General features: G+C 37.3%; 1 protein-coding gene across 1 annotated transcript in view; it reads left to right on the top strand.

Moving 5' to 3' along the window:
* The window catches only part of LOC140324134 (voltage-dependent calcium channel subunit alpha-2/delta-1-like), a gene marked incomplete in the record, with an annotated part of 94,587 nt that overhangs the window by 44,186 nt on the left and 30,434 nt on the right, over positions 1-19,967 (top strand). The window contains 1 exon segment of the mRNA XM_072401743.1: positions 19,051-19,132. Coding sequence (XP_072257844.1) covers positions 19,051-19,132 — 82 coding nt within the window.

Genomic DNA, 19,967 nt, shown 5'->3' with positions numbered 1-19,967 from the left:
ATTGGACTACCTATCAGGACATTTGAATACCTTTTTGCCTGCAATAGGTTACCAGTACGATCTTCAGGTGAAAACTTTTCAGCAGGTTTACAAAAAGAAAAGGAATTCCCCAGAAGATCTGAATACAGTGAGGTATAATGTTCAACAAATAAAAAATGGGTTAGGGCTTAAAAATGGGTTTGACACATCTTTTGTGTCTAAGGTTATTACATTCAGGTATAAAGTTTAGGAAACATACATACTGCCATGGTGGATCTCGCTTGATACCTAGCATGTTTCTGTTTTACATTTTCCCAACATGACCCACAATACCTTACTACATATTTAAACAAATATATGAATTTATTAGAACTGTATATAAATATTAAGTGTTTTTACACTTTAACACCTATGGTTTCAATGTAAAAGATCTTGTTTAGATGAAGGACTACTTTGTCTGCAGCCTGTTCAGTTTTTTCAGACTCATGAGGCAATGGAAGGCTTATCTCCACTGTAAGGAGGGCAAGGGAATAAAGTTTCATTTTGAGTGCTTTAAAGTTGTAAGCAACCTGTAGTAGCTGAATTAGTTAGCTGTATCTTAAAAATAATCAATGTTGTTGCATGTTAAAACTATTTTAATACATTAATACGGTTTTACAAGATTCTAAACTGTAACTACGTTTGAAAAGAAAATTTCATCTTTTAAATACTGCTACCTAAATGATATCCCTGGGTTTTACTTTTTCTGTAGGACTCTTATTGGTACTTTTGCACGTGGACACGTATGTCTATAGGTCATCTGATACCAACACACACACTACAAAATTATTTTAGTAATGATACATTTTGCACAAGAAATATCAAATTAGGCAAGATTATCTAAAGAAATGTCTATCAGAAGTGGTTTATACTGCAGTTGTGTGCCGATAGTTAAGTGTGACCCTACCAGCATCAGAAACATTAGAAAACAATAATCTCAGTCTTAATGGGTGCCTTTAAAGCCTACAGCACCCAAAACAAAAGTTTTGCTACTCTCTTAAGATACCATGATCCTAAAAAGCCTGCAAGTCAAAAAAAATGCCTGACCAAAGGGTTCCTGTAAGTTGTATGTCAAACCATGGTGCCCAGCTTACAGCTCTTTGGTTCTTACTGCGTCGGGCCCCTGCAGAGTGGACTGTTTTGTTGCTTGCTAAAATCATCGAAAAAAAAGAAGATTCTTGTAGTTAATGGTATTTGTTCTTTCATTAAATTTTCGAATTTCTTTTTGTCCTTCCTATACGTGTTCTCTTGATAGGTTCTATAGGTAATTTTTTATTCTTCTAATAATGCCTTTTTATTCTTCTAATTCATAATGACTCTTGTTAGAGAAACATCAAATGTAGCACAAGTCATTTTTAAGAGAGCTGCACAAAGCAGTGACTTGTGAAAGGGTTGAATAGCCTTCATCTCCAGCAGTCTCATGCAATGTGTCTCCAGTGTATGACTGTCCCCAGTCTCAAACAATTCCCATAGTATGTTTGTAGGTCTCTGTCTGCCTCCTTATATATGTCTGTGGCCTGTAGCAGCTTTCTGTAGCATTGTATTAACTTCGGCCCTTTGATGATGTCTTGATGCCCCCTATACCAAATAAGTTGACCACCACGGATCTAGAACGATGCTGCAAATAGATTGTGCGCATCCATAGATGTTCTCTTCCAAAATATAACATTGCTATTATACCACATGAAATACTTTGAAACTTTGTAGTATAGCTTTGGAACCTACAAATGGTATGGATTTATTTTTTATACTATCAGTGGCTTTATTATCAAACTGTCAAAGTTGCGTTGTTACTGGTGTGTCCTATAGATCACAGTATTGTAAATACTGTGTAATTATAAGGATTATAGTACTGTCCATGGCCAGAAAATGTAATACAGATGACCTCTACTTAAGCAAAACCAGCCTAGCCCACCATGATGTGAACTGCTGACCCTATGGTTAGAGAGCTGCTGTATCGAAATCTTCCGTTCTGCCTTTTATATTTAGCTAGGTGCCTGAGTAAGAGCAGACCTTGGTGATGGTATGACTTTACAACCAACCAAACTAGTCTATGTCTTGAACAGTCCTGCAAAAACACATTTTTCTCTAAAGTAAAGGGAAGGTTTTAGTCTTTCACAAATCTTTAAAGTCTACAGAAATGGCTGCTGGAGGCTGATTTCATCAGCAGTGCTGTGATTGCCAGCCCTTTGTGTGTGATGCAAACAAATGCCTACTAGCAAATTGCCAAGGGAGATGAGATGCTATGAACTGTGTTTTCACTTAAATAGATTGTCTTTTAAGCAGCTGCTCATAAAAAGCACAGCTTTATGCGATGCTTTAATCAAAATGTCACTACTGCCTAGACAGAGCTGTGGTGAGCTTCATTTTAGCCACAGACAAGGCTTTATTTATGGAATCTCACAACACCGCTGCAGCCACCATTAACTGTTCACCATGGCAAGATAAATGAGTGAATGACAGCAATTCCATGTCAGAACTCCAAGCTGATGCACTTGTGTGATGTCTTGATCTGTTTGTACATCTCCCTTGGGAAGTCCTGAGCAATTATATTCACCCAGTGCACACTGAGCCCCCTCTGTATGTTGAAAATTTATAGAAGAATGGGTAATTCTTGTTAATGACGAGTACATCTGTTCAATTACACAGCTTTATATTGCTGCTTAATTAGGGATGTGTCAAGATAGGGAAGAAAGACTAAAAATGGGAGGGCGACTGTCTATTTAGAAATGTCAGAGGCAGTTCTGCAGTGGACTTCCTTTTTGTGGATACCAGAGACCGTGACAGGCTTTGTAGACTTATGTCCCTTAGTAGTTCCACTGGTCTTTGGGTGAGTAAAATTACCTTCCACATAAAAGTAAAAAGTTCAACTGTTCTAAACAATACACAGCTTTTCCTTCAGCTGCCACAACCTGAGGGCTTTGGGCTACAAACAGTTCTTCACAGGATTTTTTTTCAGTTACTAGGTACAAAAAATAAAAATGGTAACAACTTAGGAGACTAAAAAAGTGATGCCTTTTAATTTTACCTTGTTTTTTTTACAACAACAGTGGCCCTGATTCATCAAACCTCACCAGCTCTTAGGAATCCTAAACAGCAATTAAAGGTGAACTCCTGGGACAGGGGTGGGCAAACCTTTTAGTCAGGGGCCACAATCTGAATGTGACATCATGATGGCATAACCCCGCCCACTCTCCCATTGCAAGCTCAGATCCGGGACATGTTCCGCGGCTCCTGGTGCGCCCCCCAGTGGGGTCCTTCCCAAAGGGCCCGGGAAACATCCCCATTGGGCCGTATACGCGGGCCGTAGTTTACCCATGCCTGTCTTAGGAGGAGGAATAGGACTGCTGGTCCTACGATGTCTAAAAGCTTGCAACCGAATGAGCCAGTGAACTGGTCATGAAGTTGGTAGGAAGTATATTGGAGGGGGAAATGGTAAATTGGTAAAGTATTTTGCTTACTTCTATCTTCCTAAACTAATTAGGCATTTAACCCTTATAGTGCACTGCAACTAATTTTTCCCCAATGCTTGGGCTTTAAGACCTGCTAAAATTTTGGGCAATAATGTTGACTGGAATGACACTTTAGCATGCTTTAGGTGTACTTTAGGGTGCCCGAAATCCTTACTGTAGCCTAGTATTTCTTGAAAGGTTAGATCCTCCATCAGATGATTCATTATTACAGTTGACTATAAATAGTAAATGTCGAATAATTTCTGTCCCTGTTAACACACGGGAAGGACAATTTCTGAGCCAGGTCACAGACAGTAATTAAAATGGCAGACCCTGGACCTGTATTCTATTTTGCTTTAAACTTGAAGTCCCTGATGTCTTTCAATAAATGTTTCTATTGTTCTCAATAATATAGAAATTGAAAAACCTTTACATTTCTGATAATTGAGAGTTTGACACTGTAACTGTTCTCTCTTTTAATGTTGTTATTAACTCTTCGGAAATCTTGACTTTCCCCAGTCCAAAACATAGGCGCTATAGCTACTTTCTTTGTCCCTTTTGTATTAATTCCTGGTGGTAAAATGGGAAGTGATGAGATTGTTGAATGTGGGGTCACAGACCACATTCTCCATGCTAGGCAAAAATAAAGCAGCATATCTAACTCTAGTTCTATATGTTGGAATGCTTTTGCAGTTTAATGGATTAGGCCTAATTAGAACCATTTCAATTTTTTTTTATTTGGCATTTTCTGCCTTATACATATGCATTTTTACAATTTTCTCTAGCAAGCATAACTTCTTTGCACATGCAATCTTTTCTAATAGTGCAAAGGACTAGTGTATAGGAATTTGGAGAGGTTTACTCATAGTATGTTGACTAAATTGATCAGCCTTTTGTGCCCTCATCATGCATATGCAGTAGCAGAATTTGATTATATATCATTTGGCCCATTAAGTAATTAGCTTAATGAAATGGGAAAAGTTCAGGAATCCTGTTGACATTGGAATTTGCTATTAGACTGCAGTAGCCTGGATCATAACAGAGTTGGAAAAATCACAAAATTGGTAGACTAAGAAGGTCTGAAATGGGTAGTGTTGGCACAATATACAGAAGGTAGTGTGGGCATAGTATTCAGAAGGTGCATAGTGTGGGTAAAAGGGTAACAGAACAACATGTAGAAGTTGAACATAGCACGTAGAGTGTGAGCAGAATGTAGACAATGTGGGCAGAATGAAGTGAGGATAGCAAAGGAGTAACTAAATGACCAAAATTGACAAATTAGGTATGTAGTGAAGCAGACAGATTGAGAGAGGATGATGGCTATAGATTAGCTAAAATGGGGTGGAGGTGGATTTTACTGTGCTGGATGATAGCATACACTGATGGACATTGAATTTATGTTAACATAACTCTGTAGGGTAGTGTGACTAGGCAGGAAGTAATGTTAAAAGAATAGGCCTTTATTGTTTTTTTGAAAAAACAATGTAATTCAATTAATGTTGAAATATACATCAATCTCAGCTTGTATGTCACACTTACCTCCTCTTTGCTAAAGCATCACCACCTCTCTCCTGCAGATGCGGGCAGTTCTAATCCTGGGTGCGCCTACTCTTCTATGTTTTATCAGCATTCCCCCTCTCGCTGGCCAAACAGGAGACTAACCAGGCGACTTGTCAGCCAACCAGCCTCGTAATGGCACTTGGTTAATTAGCTGGCTCAGACACAGCGCTTAGCATTTATGGAACGTGTCTGCCCTACTGCCTAGCCACCTAGCTCTGCTGAGTATTTTCCATTCACCTGTCAGTTTTTGAGTGTTTCCCAGTCCAGAGCTTGTGCTCACCCCAGCCTGTTGTTTCCCTAGTGTTCCTTTTGTCTTGTGTGACCCCCGTGTCAAACGTGCCTCCTGTCTCTTCCTGTCGTCTCTGTGTCTTTGGTGACCCGTGTGTCATCACTGTCTATATTCTGGTTCTTGAGCCCTGGCTTTCTTTCTGACCTCGCTAGTTTGCTGCCTGCCTCGGCCCCGGCCTTCTTTCACTATTCCTTTGCCTGCTGTACTACACATTGTTCTGCCCACCCTAGTGTGCCCAAGAGCCGCAGCCTGGTAGCAGTCTGCAGCACAAAAATTCTCACCTCTAGAGGCTTTGGGGAAGACCAGACTTCTGCTTGGATTCTGCACCTTGGCTCTTCTTAGGGCTCACACCACTAATGAGCATGCCATAGGCTCTGTCTTTCCAAGCATGACAATATATTTACAATTTTTAATATTTACTATATTTATTTAGAATATTTCTGCTCCCTACAGTGGAATAAAACAATAAGTATAAATGATAAATTGCAGGTTTTAGCAAATAGTAAACCTTTAAATAGGTTGTTTGGAAAACAATTACACACCGGTTTTGAATAATACATGTCCATATGTCAAGGTAAGCTTTGGATTAGAAATACCGCACCAAGGAGGCTGAGCTTCTTTTTTATTAAAGCATTATGAGTAAAAGAGGTTTGTAAGTGTAAAAGAACATGATAAATTGTCATGGACATACATAAGTCTGTGAATCTAGGCTAACCCATCATCCACCTCTACAGTGCATAGAACCTATTATACTTATAGTGGTCTATTTATAAAGCAGAGAATCAGGCATTCACTACAACATTCCCTGGATGAGAATCAATCACTGCCATTGGACCTGGAAGATTTTCCAGCAGAGAATGTTGAATGGTCAGATTCAATGATTTATAAATACATTTCATAGTGTTGAAAATACCTGATTTCATGGCCATGTGAATAGGGTCTTTGGGAAAAATAGTATGGCAACATAGTGATGGCAACATATTAATGGATTGAGGATGACTTTTTAATAAAATGTGTAGATATATAAACTGGTATTTCCATGCCCTACAGATACGTTTTTGCAGGGTGTAGCATGACATATAAAAAATGTGTGAGGCTTTGCAGTCTACAGTTTTGCACATGGGTGGTACCATTTAGCAGCATTTCTCTTTCCTTCCTATGCCTGGTATCTGTTATGTACCCCTTATTGATGCATGTAAGGAGTGAAACATTCGCTATTTTAGAAATGGCATCTCAAGGGCTGAACTTTTTTGTATTTATTAGATTTAATTTTTGCACTAAATCTTTTACACCTTTTTGTATTCAAGTGTTAGTCTGGAAAGGCTTACAGAAGTAAAATCAGAACATGCCTATATGCCATAGTGCAATATATTTGTATATAAGTTTATAGTTTACTGTATATAGTTCTTTCATTCAGAGCGACACTTGGTTGATGGAGGAGCTTACTGACATCCTAAGTTGACAGCCGTGTTGAAGTGCAGACTGCTGTTTATCCGCTGACAGAAATCATGGAGGTCATTGTAAGGGTTATGTTATATTGGAAGCCAAGCTGCTTAGATTTTCATGTTGCTGACACGCCACATCCAATACTTTTTCCTTTCCCAGCTACAATCTAGATGCTGAGCAGTGAATGGAATGTCAAGTACTGATACCTCTTCTTGCTTCCTCACTGACCTCATGCATTCTTTGGCTGGCTGGGTATTCTGGGACCTCTAGTTCATATCAGATGGAGGGCTACTGGTTGGCTTTCTCCAGTACAGATAAATATCAGCATGGAATGGGTCGTTCTTTTCATGGAATGTTCATTCCTTGGATAGTATTTCAGACAGTCACATTAGCCTGCAGTGTTTGAATCCTACAAGGATTTAGATTTTTTATTGTTTGTTTGTTTTTTATTTGATTTCTAAAATGCAGGAACTACAGGCTTGGCTTCAAACATTTATGAGAATCAGGAAAAGCTAAACATAATTCAGTATTCAGATATTGTTTCATTCATGTCTGGAGAATTAAAATATGAGTGCTTACCTTAAAAGAGAAATTCTAAGGATAGAAGCTGTGTTTGCTAACTTGTTGAATAAAGACCATGCTCCAGGGCTTTCATCCTGGCTTCACCACTTATTGACTTACTAACCTAAATACAAGCATGCCAGCCTAAAGTTTTAATTTACGGCATGCTTTCTCGGTGACTTACTGATTTATGGTGCAAGGATGAAGATGACTGTCTTAGAACTTTGACTACAATAAAATGTTAAATCATTCTATTTTAGCAAGTTTTCTGTAATGTAAATTAATAAATAGACATGAATTAATATCAAGTAGCTTTACAATGAGTAAGGCAGACCAGGATACTTACTTAGGAAGACAGGAGGATAAACTTCCTGTGTGCTTATTTTAAGAGTCTTCAACAATTTGCAATAAAATTAAGAGCTTCATGTTGAATGTTTTATGTTTATGTTGTTATTTTGCACAGAATACGGAATGTTTAGGACACTGCCTGTTCCAAAGACACAAAAGGAAGTAAGAGAGAATGACCTTAATGCGAACAAGGGAAAATTCCATATTATATCCCCATTCGAAATATCACCTTCCCTATTATTTATTTAGTTACAGAACTAAGATTTTGAATTTCCCATAACTTTTTATGGGAAATAAAAAAACTTTAATTTTTAAATTCATCCTTAAAACAAAAAATAAATTGAAAAAATTGGCCATATGCTTTACCTCAAAGCCCATCAAATATTCTAATCCATCACGTTTTTTTTACCCAAATTTCCTATCAACTAGCTGTACTGGGTGTGTGAATCCAGCACTACAAATGTATCCCTGCTGGCTGGTCCACAATAGTTGTGTTGTGTTTTCATAGCCTGCAGTCTCTCTTCTGGATCTTGAGTGGACTCTACACCACTGCACAGCCAATTGGGAGTCATTTGTCATGTAGGCAATAATGTGAATACTCAAAAAGAACTTTGCTTGCTGTAAACAGAAGTAAAGAAAAAAATATCTTCGGGCGAGAGGAAAAAAAAATTTAATCCCCCCCCCCCTTTTTTTTAGTAGTGTTGGAAGCAAATGATAAAAGATTTATTATACGACCAAATGTCTACTTAAAAAAAAAAATTAGATATTAAAAAATTTCAAAAATTATCTTTATTTTTAAAATCCTTTAAATGGGATATCAGTGATAGTGTCTGTTATATAAATGAAATAATCAGCAGAAGGCATATAGGCACACATTTTTGTAATGCTGAAATAATATGTGTTGAAGATGTATTCCTGTCTATATTCTCACTAGGACAGCGTTGTCACAGTGCTTGTGAACACGGTATTTTTTCAGCTCGAACATATTAACATCTGTCTTCTGCCAAAGTTCAGAGCAGTGTGGTTATTAATTAATGTACCATCTGCCCAGGCCTACTGCTTATTGTTCTGTATTGTCTCTCTGTGCTGAAGCAGTGCCGCTAAATGTCTACTGTTCTATAGCAGAACGCTACCCATGCTTCATTCTGATCACTGTCAGTAATCTCATATAGACCGAGTTGTATTTTTTTTACTGGGTCCCTAAATGTGTGTAAGACTCCATAAAAAAAACATTTATCTGTATTTACTAGGATCTAAAGCAAGTTATCTCATTTCCTAGCCGCTGCTACCTTTTTCAACCTCTCTGTGTCACTTCCAGTAGCTGGCCTTGTGCCATGTAATTGTAGCAAGCCTGCTGTCAGAGTCTCAGTTGCAGCCGGTTAAACAAGTGACTTTTTTTTAGTTTTTACCCATAAATAACATTTACAGGTTTTTGTTTTTCTTGTTATTTATTGGCACCTTCTTTTAAATCGGAAAGCAGGCATTTGCAAACTAAGTAAGCATTGTAAAAGCATGTTCATGCTAGTGGTTTTTGCTGCTGGATTTGCTCAAAATCTCTTGCAAAAACTAGTTAACATTGGTCCGAATAGGTTTTTTAATTATTCTTTGTTTGGTTTGACAAGCGGTAAGAATGTCTTTTTTTTGGATGCTGCATACAGCCTCCTGTTCCTCTACTTGAATTGTTGCGACTTTGTAAACGCTATTGGAAACCACTCTGCTAGGCTTCTGCAGCCTCTTGCAAATGGTAAAAAAAACCTAGCATTTAAAGCCTGTGTAATGAGTGCCTGGTGTTTGACAGGAGGCACCCGAAGATGGTAAATGCTGCAGTAATCTGAACATGCCCTAAGTATATGGGTAATTTGTTGTTTTTGTCTCTTCTTTTCTTTATCTTTTACAAAACACAAAACTGCAGGGTCATAGTAGTAAATATATAGAAACTGAGCTTACTCTTGCAGAATGATAGGGTATGTTTTTTGCACCCACTACAAGTCTCTCCTATAATAACACAATGCTGACTTCCATTTTTAAAGCGGAACTGAACACATCTTACCTGGCTCCCTTGGTGGCACCAGCTACATTTCTCGATTTAGAATCCTTGGCCATCTTGAGTGTTAATTCTTTTGTCTGCTCATGGAAATGCATTTATTTCAGCCCCAAGATATGCAGAAAATGTACAATTAGTTGTGCAGAAGATTGCAAAAAGGCAGGTAAGTTTGTTTCTTAGTAGAAGAGACATAGCATGTTACTTCTGCAATACACACCCTACCTGCTCACAAATGTTCAATCTGTCAGATTAAAACTGATGCTAACTCCCTGCCTGTTGTATGGATGTATGACTTACTGAACTTGGACAATATATACAGTTTTTTACAACATTCGCTGCAATTAATAGCACAATAGACAACATTTTGTCATTGTGAATAGGTATAAGGATAGCAAACCTGCAGGGGATAAAATTCTGAAAATGCTAGTGTCCTGGTGTGACTTCACCACTATCCCAGAAACACATGGCCTAAATATACAATTGTCAATGGGACAGGTCAAAAATAGCACTTTCCATTGCCCCTTGGTATAAACATACCCTAATCCTGTTGTTCTCAGAGGTGCAATATATCTTGGACTGGCTTATTATAAATATTTTGTATTGTTCAGTTTTTACATCATTCTGCATGACATGCAACCTTATAAGCAGGGATCCTAGATGTTGAGGGAATATATTGAAATATAATAGACAAAAAGAGTTTTAGATGTTGCAGTGTAAAGCTACAATGAAGTGTGCTGATTGTTGAGCATTTACCGGTCATTTTTGACACAGTTGATTGTCAAGAATAGCTCTTGCCTTGATAAAGTGTTAAAACATGTAGCATTGCATTCTCTGCAGTAGTTACCTGTAAAGGGCTCTTCCTTTCTTCTATATCTATATGGCTGAGGTTGTAGTGCGCCTAGGCAATTTCGTGACTGGGAATCAAATCTGCCAAGAGAGCAGAGAGGTCATTTGGCAATAAAATTGATTTTTCGGTGCAAGATATTTAAAAAGATGTGATTCACATTGGAGAGCTTTGCTTGTGATTAAAACGCATCACTTTCTGGAGGATGTACTGTGTCTGCAGCCCAATAATTCTCTTTAAACTCTTTTACTGCTTTCACAAAGTGATCAAATCATACTGAAACACAGATTTATCAAGCAAGTTTCCAATCAGGGATATGTAGCACAAGCCAATCTCTCATTTCGCAAAGGCTTTGCAATGGTTTTTGTGTGTGATTGTGTCCTTGGCATCTGAATCGTGATCAGTCCACTATAACAGTTCTGGAAACATCTGCAACAGATTTATGGCATTTCTTGCAGCAGTTTTTGCACTTGATGGGAAAGTAGAGCATGTAAAGCATAACTCAGTGTCGCCTATCCTAGGCTATTACTACACTACTTACCTTAAAGTGTAAGTAAACCACATAAAAAAATAAATGTAATGTTTTAACACATTGAGCTTTACTTGGTTTTCCTGCCAGCAGCTTTATCTTTCTTGATTTTTCCGACAACAAGAAACCTAAGTTACTCCCTGGTTTGTAGTTTTTGGGCCATTCAGCACTTCCCCTGTATGAGCGGTTGGGGCATCTGTGTATACCATACTATGTTCTTTAGTTGTCTGCTTGTGATTATAAAGGCAGCCATGCTTCCCAGCCCACTCCCAGTCACATAGGGAGTATTTGCTGTCTGTACCAGAGTCTACTGAGCAAAGTGGAGAAAAAGAGATCAAGTAGTCACATGACTGCTAATATGAATAAAAAAAAAAAAGCTTTTTACAGATATGTTTGAGTTACCTACTGTTCATTTTTGCGGAATGTATAGGCAAAAGTAACATCAACCTTTAATTCTAGACTATAATGATCATTCCTTGATCAAATTATCAATTAGTGTAATTATATTTGGAATGGCATTCTCTTTTTTTTTTTTGTTATGTTGGACAAATGCATGTATGGCCATCATAATGGAGAGATGTATCAAAAAATTTGTCTAAGGATACAATAGATGTATGTGTGCACGTTAATTTTATATACATTTTCTAACTGATTTCTGATTATTAGCAGTAACAGCTTAATCTTTTACCCCAGGTTTATATTTGAGTCAACATAGTATTTTTTAGGTAAAAGTAGATCCCTTGGTTTATATTTGGTTTGGTTTATTTTCATTTATGTACATTCATTTGAAAAACATAAGCTGAATGCTTTTTGTTAAACATGGTTTATAAAAAGATATTTCAACAGATCTTTTTACTTGGTGTGTATAAAGTCATGTAAAAAAACATTGATGAGTGATCTCTAGTAATGGAGCATTTGGAATCAAATTATGAGACTAGAAAAGCAGATGAGCAGAAGAGTGCCTAAAAAAGCAACATATACCCAGCATAATGTTTTTGGTTTTTGTGTATTCCGATGCCCACAAACATTGAAGTTCAGGGGTGAATTATGATCTCACAATGTGCAGCAGACTTTAAATATTATGTCCATTATTAGATATCATTAACGGTATACATTATACTTGACATTGACAATTTAAACAATGTTTCAAAAATGTTAAAAGCTTATTTTTTCATGTTAGTAAAGAGAAAGTGCAGGTTGCCTTTGGATGTCCACTAGTCATATACGTGCACCCTAGGATACAAATGCATATTTGTTTGTGTGATTCAAGAGGAAAAACTCAAAATATGTATCTATAATGTTGCAGTATAATGTATGGCATCTATTTAAATGTGTGAGCTAATTATGTACAAAGAAAAATAAAAAAAAATTCTGTGCCATGTTTTTGGCATAATGATCTTGGCTGCGTGAAATCCAGACATCAGAGTGAAGTTAGCATTCAGAGTATGCCAGCTGTTTACACATCTTTATTCTAGCAGAGATCCTGGGTTTGCTGGTCATGTGATGTGTGAGGTTAGCATCCATTCTGTCCATCATTACCAAAACAAAGACATTGAAACATGAATTGTGATGTAGAGTGTGCACAATATACTTGTTTTTCAACCTTATTGAACAAGCTGGTTTGGGCCCTATGTTACAGCACTGTAGAGGGCCAAATGAACAAGAAGATCCTGGTCTACCACTTATTAGGAGTTGTCCTTATAAGGACAAAAGGGTCACTCCAGATTTAAGGTGCATTTGAAATTAAAGCAGACCCATCACCACATTTTTAATATTATAATAAAACATTATTTTTTAATTTAACATTTTTTGGGGGAGCTCCCCCTCCCCTTCCATGTTTACCACCGCGGCAGTAAAAATAGAATGGAAAACCACTATACTCAAGGGATATATAAATCATGTATCCCAAGAGTCTGTGAGCTGCCTACATTTTCAGCAAGACACTTCACCTGATCTTGAGATCTTGAGCGCTGTGTGAGATTGGGTGAAGTACCCAGAAAAAGGGAGAAAGAAGGTGGTGGCGCTGGACACTTCGGTGAGTGCTGAACAGAGAAGGAAGGCTGAGCCAACGAGGGACTTTTGTGGATGGTTTGAGGGCTTGCCATTGCCACTTTTAGGAATATACTTTAAGATACACATACTCATGTTTTAAAGTTGCTAGAAAATGTATTTTAGTTTTTGCACATATGGCTGTGCAGCTGACAAAAATAACACCAGACAGAACTATTTCTTTGTGATTTGTTCAGCACAGATGTTGAAAGTAGAGTGGGGAAACTAAATTGAATTTAAGTGTTCGTGGCATATATTGTATATTATTGATTAATTCCCAAGTTGAGCTGGTTTCTTTCTCATAGCTATACATAATTTATTCAATGTGGGTTCAATAACATAAAGTTTCCTCTAGATCATGTTTATCAGAATGTCGAGCACATCTAAGTAATGCCAAAACATGGAGTTCTCTTGGCTTTTTGTAGGTTAGCAATGACAGGTCCCCTGAGGGAATCTAGAGGAGGTAGAGGAAGACAGCAAAGTGACATCAGTGCTCTAGTCACACTTACGTTCTTGGCTTATGGTTTCAAAGATATGCATTGTCTGATATTTCAATAGTATTGTCCTAAATTTATATATAGGGAAGCATAGCTATTTTATACAGTGTCATTTCATGACTGTAAATTCACATATATTCAGTTGGCTAATGTATGAAAAATAATTGCTTTCAGAAATGAGTTTCTCCTACATAAAAACATTTCTGTCTGTCAATATCTGTTTCACCACCTCCTCTTTGAGGCAAAGAAATAAGCAAAAATCAGAGATTTCTTCTAAAGATAGTTTTTGTAAAGCTGCCTTTCAGACCTAAAGGAAACCTATACTGAAAGAATAGGAAGGCTGCCAAAGCTGGCCTGCAGATCCTCAAAATGTGATCCTTACTTAGTCACTTCTTCTGAGGAAGTCTTCATATTTAGTGTTTTCATTTTATATATATACTGCATGCTTGTTCCAGATTAGTGACTAAAAGTGAATACAAGTTAAAAACAGCTATAAATGTCTAGTTGTGAAAATAGTTTGGAAAATGGGGAAACATTGTCTTGTTCCTACTGCTGTCTTTTTCCCTTTAAAGTCAGGTTCAGACCTGCTTTGCGATTGGGCGATCCTGAGTTGCTCCCACAGCCGCTGCCCTCATTCATTCTCCTCCAGAAGAAGCTATATGTAGTGTCTCACCAGAGGCAGCAGTTCTCTGGCATGAAGAAGCAGTAAACGCACCACAAACTCCTGGTCTGATGGCTTAATGTCTACCTCTTTCCCACTGCACAAAACTGGAAAACCAAAATGTGGACCTGAATTTAACTGTATGCCTAACTCCACCTTTCCCCCCCACCCTCCAACCTCTTACTTCTCCCTCCTGATGCTTTTCCCATACCATTTTAAAAAATCCATTATACCAGGGTTGTCAAACTCAAATACACAGTGGGCCAAAATGAAAAATTTGGACAACCTTGATATTTTTTAAAAAAATATCTACAATTGAGGAAAGTCGCTAATTCATGTCAACAGAGAAGGTGTTGTCGCTTGCTGGTCCTGATTGACACGCCAGCAACGCATTCTGGGATTTGTAGTATTGCTTACCAGCAGGCCAGCTCTAGTAGACATTTGGTATTTTCTCGCCAGCCAAATATTATTACAGTGCAGGCCAGATTTGGCCCGCGGGTCTGAGTTGGACACCCCTGCAGTATACTTTACTTTCTGACACTGTTGTCTTGAGTTTTTTTTTTCTACCTATGTCTGGGGCCCATGAAGGGGCTGATCGTCAAAATTCTTTACTCCTAGACCTGGAGTACTTTGTGTGCCCAGCCCAATGTGCTAATGTACTCATGTCTATGACAGTCTGGGTTACCAGGAAGTGGGTTGGATGATATGGGGCCATATATAACCTTAAAGAGGGATAATGCTGGATATACACCATAGCATAAGTTAATATTGTGATCAGAGCTGCTATTTTATTTTTACCACCCTGTATCCTTGATTTTGATAAACAATGAATTAGGCTGTAAAGCATTTAAATCATATGACCAACATGGTTTCCAGGCAACTTTGAGATCATCGACTATCGTAAGAGGTTTTTCGTTAACCAGAAAAGGAAATAAGTCATAGACTTTGTATGGTTGCCAGACACTTGACAACACTGTGGCAAGCATACATTCTACTCTAAAACGCAGTAGCCAAATGTTTTGATAAGCTAATTTGTGATTTTCAATGACGGGTATTTTTCCTGGAGAAGTTTTTTTTTCCTGGCTCAGCAGGTTGTAACTTATTAGTAGCATTCATGTTGTTTGGTTTATTTTGTTTTTGTGACCATGAAATTAAGCTTCATGGTATCATGTGAGCATAGCACAAAGAACAGATGTTTTATTGCATCAGAAAATTTTGTTATCAAATTAGCTGTTTTAGTGTTACATTAGAGAAGATGAAGGTCATAAATGATAAGCAAAATATAAAATCACAGCATTCGTTTACGATTAAATGCCACAAGCAATTTTTATAGAGCTGTTATTTTGCTCATTACATTTGTGCTTCCTACAGTTCTACTTATTAGTCATAAAGCTTTGCAGGTTATGAAAAACATTACTTTTAGTAATATTCCAGATCGCATTTGTGTGACAGTGAAACTATCTAAATTAAAGTTATCAGTTATCAGCTGCCTAATCAATCGAAAAAAAGAAAAGCCATGTGAACATTTATTGCCCAGCTTGAAAGCTAGCAGGACATGTACTAAATCTGCTTCTAATTATGAAGGAGATATTACAAATGATATATGGTTTTGAAAGAAAACTCCGCTTTTGCTAGTAAAATACATCTAATCCGCTATACAAGACCAGTTAATATTATTAAAAGATACCTTTCCATTTCAAACTGCGACCAGCTAGGATGTCTATATGATGTTTTCTTGAAACCAAGGTATAACTCTGCTTTTGTGAAAGTTCAGAAACCTGCACAGAGCATGAAATCAGATTTACGGTATCACCTGCAATAGACTCTTTACCTTTTCTGGAGTTATTTGGGTAATTTTGATCCCACAATCGTTTTACTAAAATGGTATGCAATCAGTCTTTGGAACACTTTGCAGTTATTTGAGGAAAACATGCAATCATTTAGCTGATTGGTTACAGTACCACAACGTCTCATACCATGAGTAGAAACTGTGATGTATTTGCTTCTGTCTATTGAATAAGAAGTTACAGCCCATTACTGGAGTGAGTTCTGCTTGTCCTGGACGTTCCACTTTAAAATTGTTACGGGGTTTTGCATCTGATGCAAGGCCACTCACAAATCTACTTTGTGCTAACATATTACCCAGTCATATATGTATACCATATCCTGTACCCAGTAATATGTTATCCAATAGGGTCCAAGTAACAGGGACTCAAACAATTAACTAACATACTTTAGTAAAATGCCATGTTCAGAGATTGTCAATATGATGGCTTTTTTTAATTTTTACATAATAATTTACACATTTCTCCCACTGAATGAATGATTCATTTGCCAGGCATAAATATTATTTTGCATTGTATATTTTATATTGATGTTCCAGTAAAGTGGCTTTTTTTAAGTAACCTGAAATGGACATTCTGGAACATTGGCTGGCACCCAGTCTCCTCATCATTTTATTCACCTCTGCATAAACACCCAGCTCTGGTCACCAAAATGAGTAATTTTATCTAAATGTGTTGAAATTCCTCTAATAGCAATCTGGCAGATTAGATGATTCATCGAGCTCCCAGTTTCTAGTGCTTGGATATCTTATTCAGCAAATTCCTTGCATGAAAAAAGTAGAGTCGAAGATAAAAAGATTAATTTAAAGGACCAGCCATATCCACAATTTGCTTTAGTTTAAGTGGTGACATTTTAATCATTCTGCTGTGTTGTTTAATGCTGGCGTTGAATACTTGTATATTTCTGAAACATGAAAATTGTCTGTGAACTTTCCCTTGACTTGTATTGTAACAGCACATTTGATTGGTGTTAGTGTTTAGCATTTCGTGTCTTGTTGTACATGTATGGAGTACTTATGTGCACGTTACTGTGTTTAGGGTTACCTATACAGGCCAAGACAAAAGGCGGGCAAAGTTAGAACAAGGTGTAAGAGAAGGGGTTTTAGGGTTCAACCGCACACATTAAATCGACTATTTGTTCTTCTGCAGCACCCCAATTCTCTGAGCTTCTCAAACTCTCTTGGGTGGAGTGTGGAGAGATTGGGACTGATTTAATAAATCTCTTTAGGGCTGAACAGGATACACTTTCATCAGTAAAGTTGAGTGATCCTGCAATCCTGGAATGGATTTCTGCAAAGTCATTTTCTATTTGCTAGCAAATGTTTTGAATCCTAGACCAGATCCATTCCAGGTTTGCTGGATCACCCAGCTTCACTGATGAACGTGTATCCTCTCCAGACTTGGAGAGCTTTAATAAATCAGGCTCATTATGTAAGCTTAATGAAATTCAATTAGGAATATTGGGGGGTATTTGAACAATGAAAGATATGCTTCTAGTGTGTCAGCTTTCAGAGCAGTTAGCTTTCATAATGTTAAGTGTCACCTCCTATTCCCCCTGACGCTGAGCCTACATCTGGTTATCTGTAACCCCTAAAGCTGCATTGGTAAAGTGTAGATTCAATTTGAACTTTACCTCCCCAATAATTTCTGACTCTAAAAAGAAACCTCCCCTACAAGACCATACATATTTTGGATCTGTGAACGTATCAAACCATCAGGTGCTAGAATTGACATCAGAACCCCTTGTTCCTTTCTGTAAAATAGTTTACTTAACTAATTATCAATGCCAAAAATAGCTTGTCTGGTTAAGGGCGGTGCAATTATTTTGTAGTTTAGCTTGCTGGTACAGTTTTTAAAAAGAATCCCTATAGCTCATTTTTAATTTAAAACATTCATGTGCATTAAATTAACCTTTTTAAAACAAAATTGACAGTGGTTGAATAAGTTGTTTTAGATACCCAAATATTAGCCGCTTTAAAAAATGTTAACATATAGCAGGATCTAAATGCTCATGGGTGGGTGCTTAAAGCTAATGCCTTCCAAGGCAAACATTTGTTATTTGATAAGGGCCTGTAACAAGTTAGACTAGAGAAGCTGTATATCTAATGTTTTTTAATACAATCCTGAGAACAACTAAAGGACTTTTTAGACAATAGGAAAAGGGGGTCACATTTGGTGCTGGAGACTCTTGCCCTCTCCAGAGGCTGTCAAAATGTCAGCACAGCAGATTACCCGTAAAACCACTTGCTAGGTGTAATATGATTTGCTGAAACTGAGAAGTAAAATAAAAAAATAGGAAAAAAAATACACATGACTTGGTGTTAGAAGTAAATGTGTGTACTGATTAGGCCACATTTCCAGTAGGAACAACAAAATATACATAATGTACAGTCCTTCTACATTATTATCATTATTTTAACTAATATTGGTAATTGCTAGGGATGAACACTTCTGCCTTGGTTCAGATGCATTTAAAATCTATGGGGGCAAATCTTGTTATTTCATTTTGGCCATTTGCAGGGCTAATTAGCAAACAATAATGGAAATAAAGACTTGGGGTGTATGGTACTGCCATGAGGGACTTTTACCAGTGCCAAACTTGTACCAAAATAAAAATAAACTAATACTCCCTACAGAATATTGCCATCATTCCCTAACAACACACTATGACTTTGGAGCTGGGTCATCCATTCCTTCAAATTATTTGCTCTTGTGACAAAAACAATGCACTGCATTTTAGCTTGTTGTTTTTAGCTTCAACAGTATTCAACAGTATCACAGTGCAACCAATCTAGCAACAAACCTGACCCTCATCCATAGTAATTACATTTGTACAACCACATAAATGTATAAATGTCTGCAATCTTTTAGTTGTACGTCATTTAGTTTAATGTTTTTCTTTCCATAGGATTAAACAATGGGTTGAAAAGATGCAAAATGATCTTGTAACACTGGCAAGAACAGCAAGTGGTGTGGATCAGCTTTCAGAGGTAAGTGAACAGTATTGGCTGTTATGAAAGTTGATTTAAGAAATTATTAAAATTAAAGAAAAACAGTGTATCAGGATGAAAAAATTACAGTACCTGTCATACCAGTCAATTCAGTAACAATTTTAATAAATCTTTATATGAGTATAAAAACTGTTCAGGGCCAGTGTGGTTTTTACTATCCAGTTACATAAGTATAAGGTTCATGCACTCGGCAGAAGGTGCAGAGATGCATCTGGGTATAGAGAATAATGGCTAGTGTTTCCTATCCAGCTCAGTACTTATAAGCAGCCAGATTTAGTCCCTGACAAAAATCCCTTGGGGAGTACTTGCAAGTAAATTACCCTTTTTAGGACAGCTATGATCACACTATGAGTACTAACCTTCTTTTCACAAATCCTAAGATACCATTTTAAGGAATAGCTTTCTGCTTATAACAATAACTACATAGGCACTAAACCTTTTTTCAACAAAGCTGCCACTATAAGGCTGGGTCTACACCGACTGTTTCCCCAGCATTTAAACTTAGGCTTTAAAAGACCATGTTTGAAATTTGCATGCATTCCAATGGCTACACCAGGTTTCCTTGGGGTACGTTTTGAACATTATAAATAACCCTCCTTGCTATGTTGTAAAAATTAAAATGTGTGGCTTGAGCAGGTAAATGTGGGTAAAATGCGTCCATCGATTTCAATGGGGGTGTTTTCTGGCATTTATAAAACTCTTGTATAATTGCAAAATTGCAAAACACGGCATACCGTGTTTCCCCGATGATAAGGCAGGGCCATCAAATAAGACAGCCCCCCCTTTTTAGGAAAAAATGAAAAATAAGCCCCCT

This window comes from Pyxicephalus adspersus, chromosome 2 (assembly GCF_032062135.1).
Source record: "Pyxicephalus adspersus chromosome 2, UCB_Pads_2.0, whole genome shotgun sequence".
NCBI classification, from domain to species: Eukaryota; Metazoa; Chordata; class Amphibia; order Anura; family Pyxicephalidae; genus Pyxicephalus; species Pyxicephalus adspersus.
This window is presented reverse-complemented; position numbering and strand designations above follow the sequence as displayed.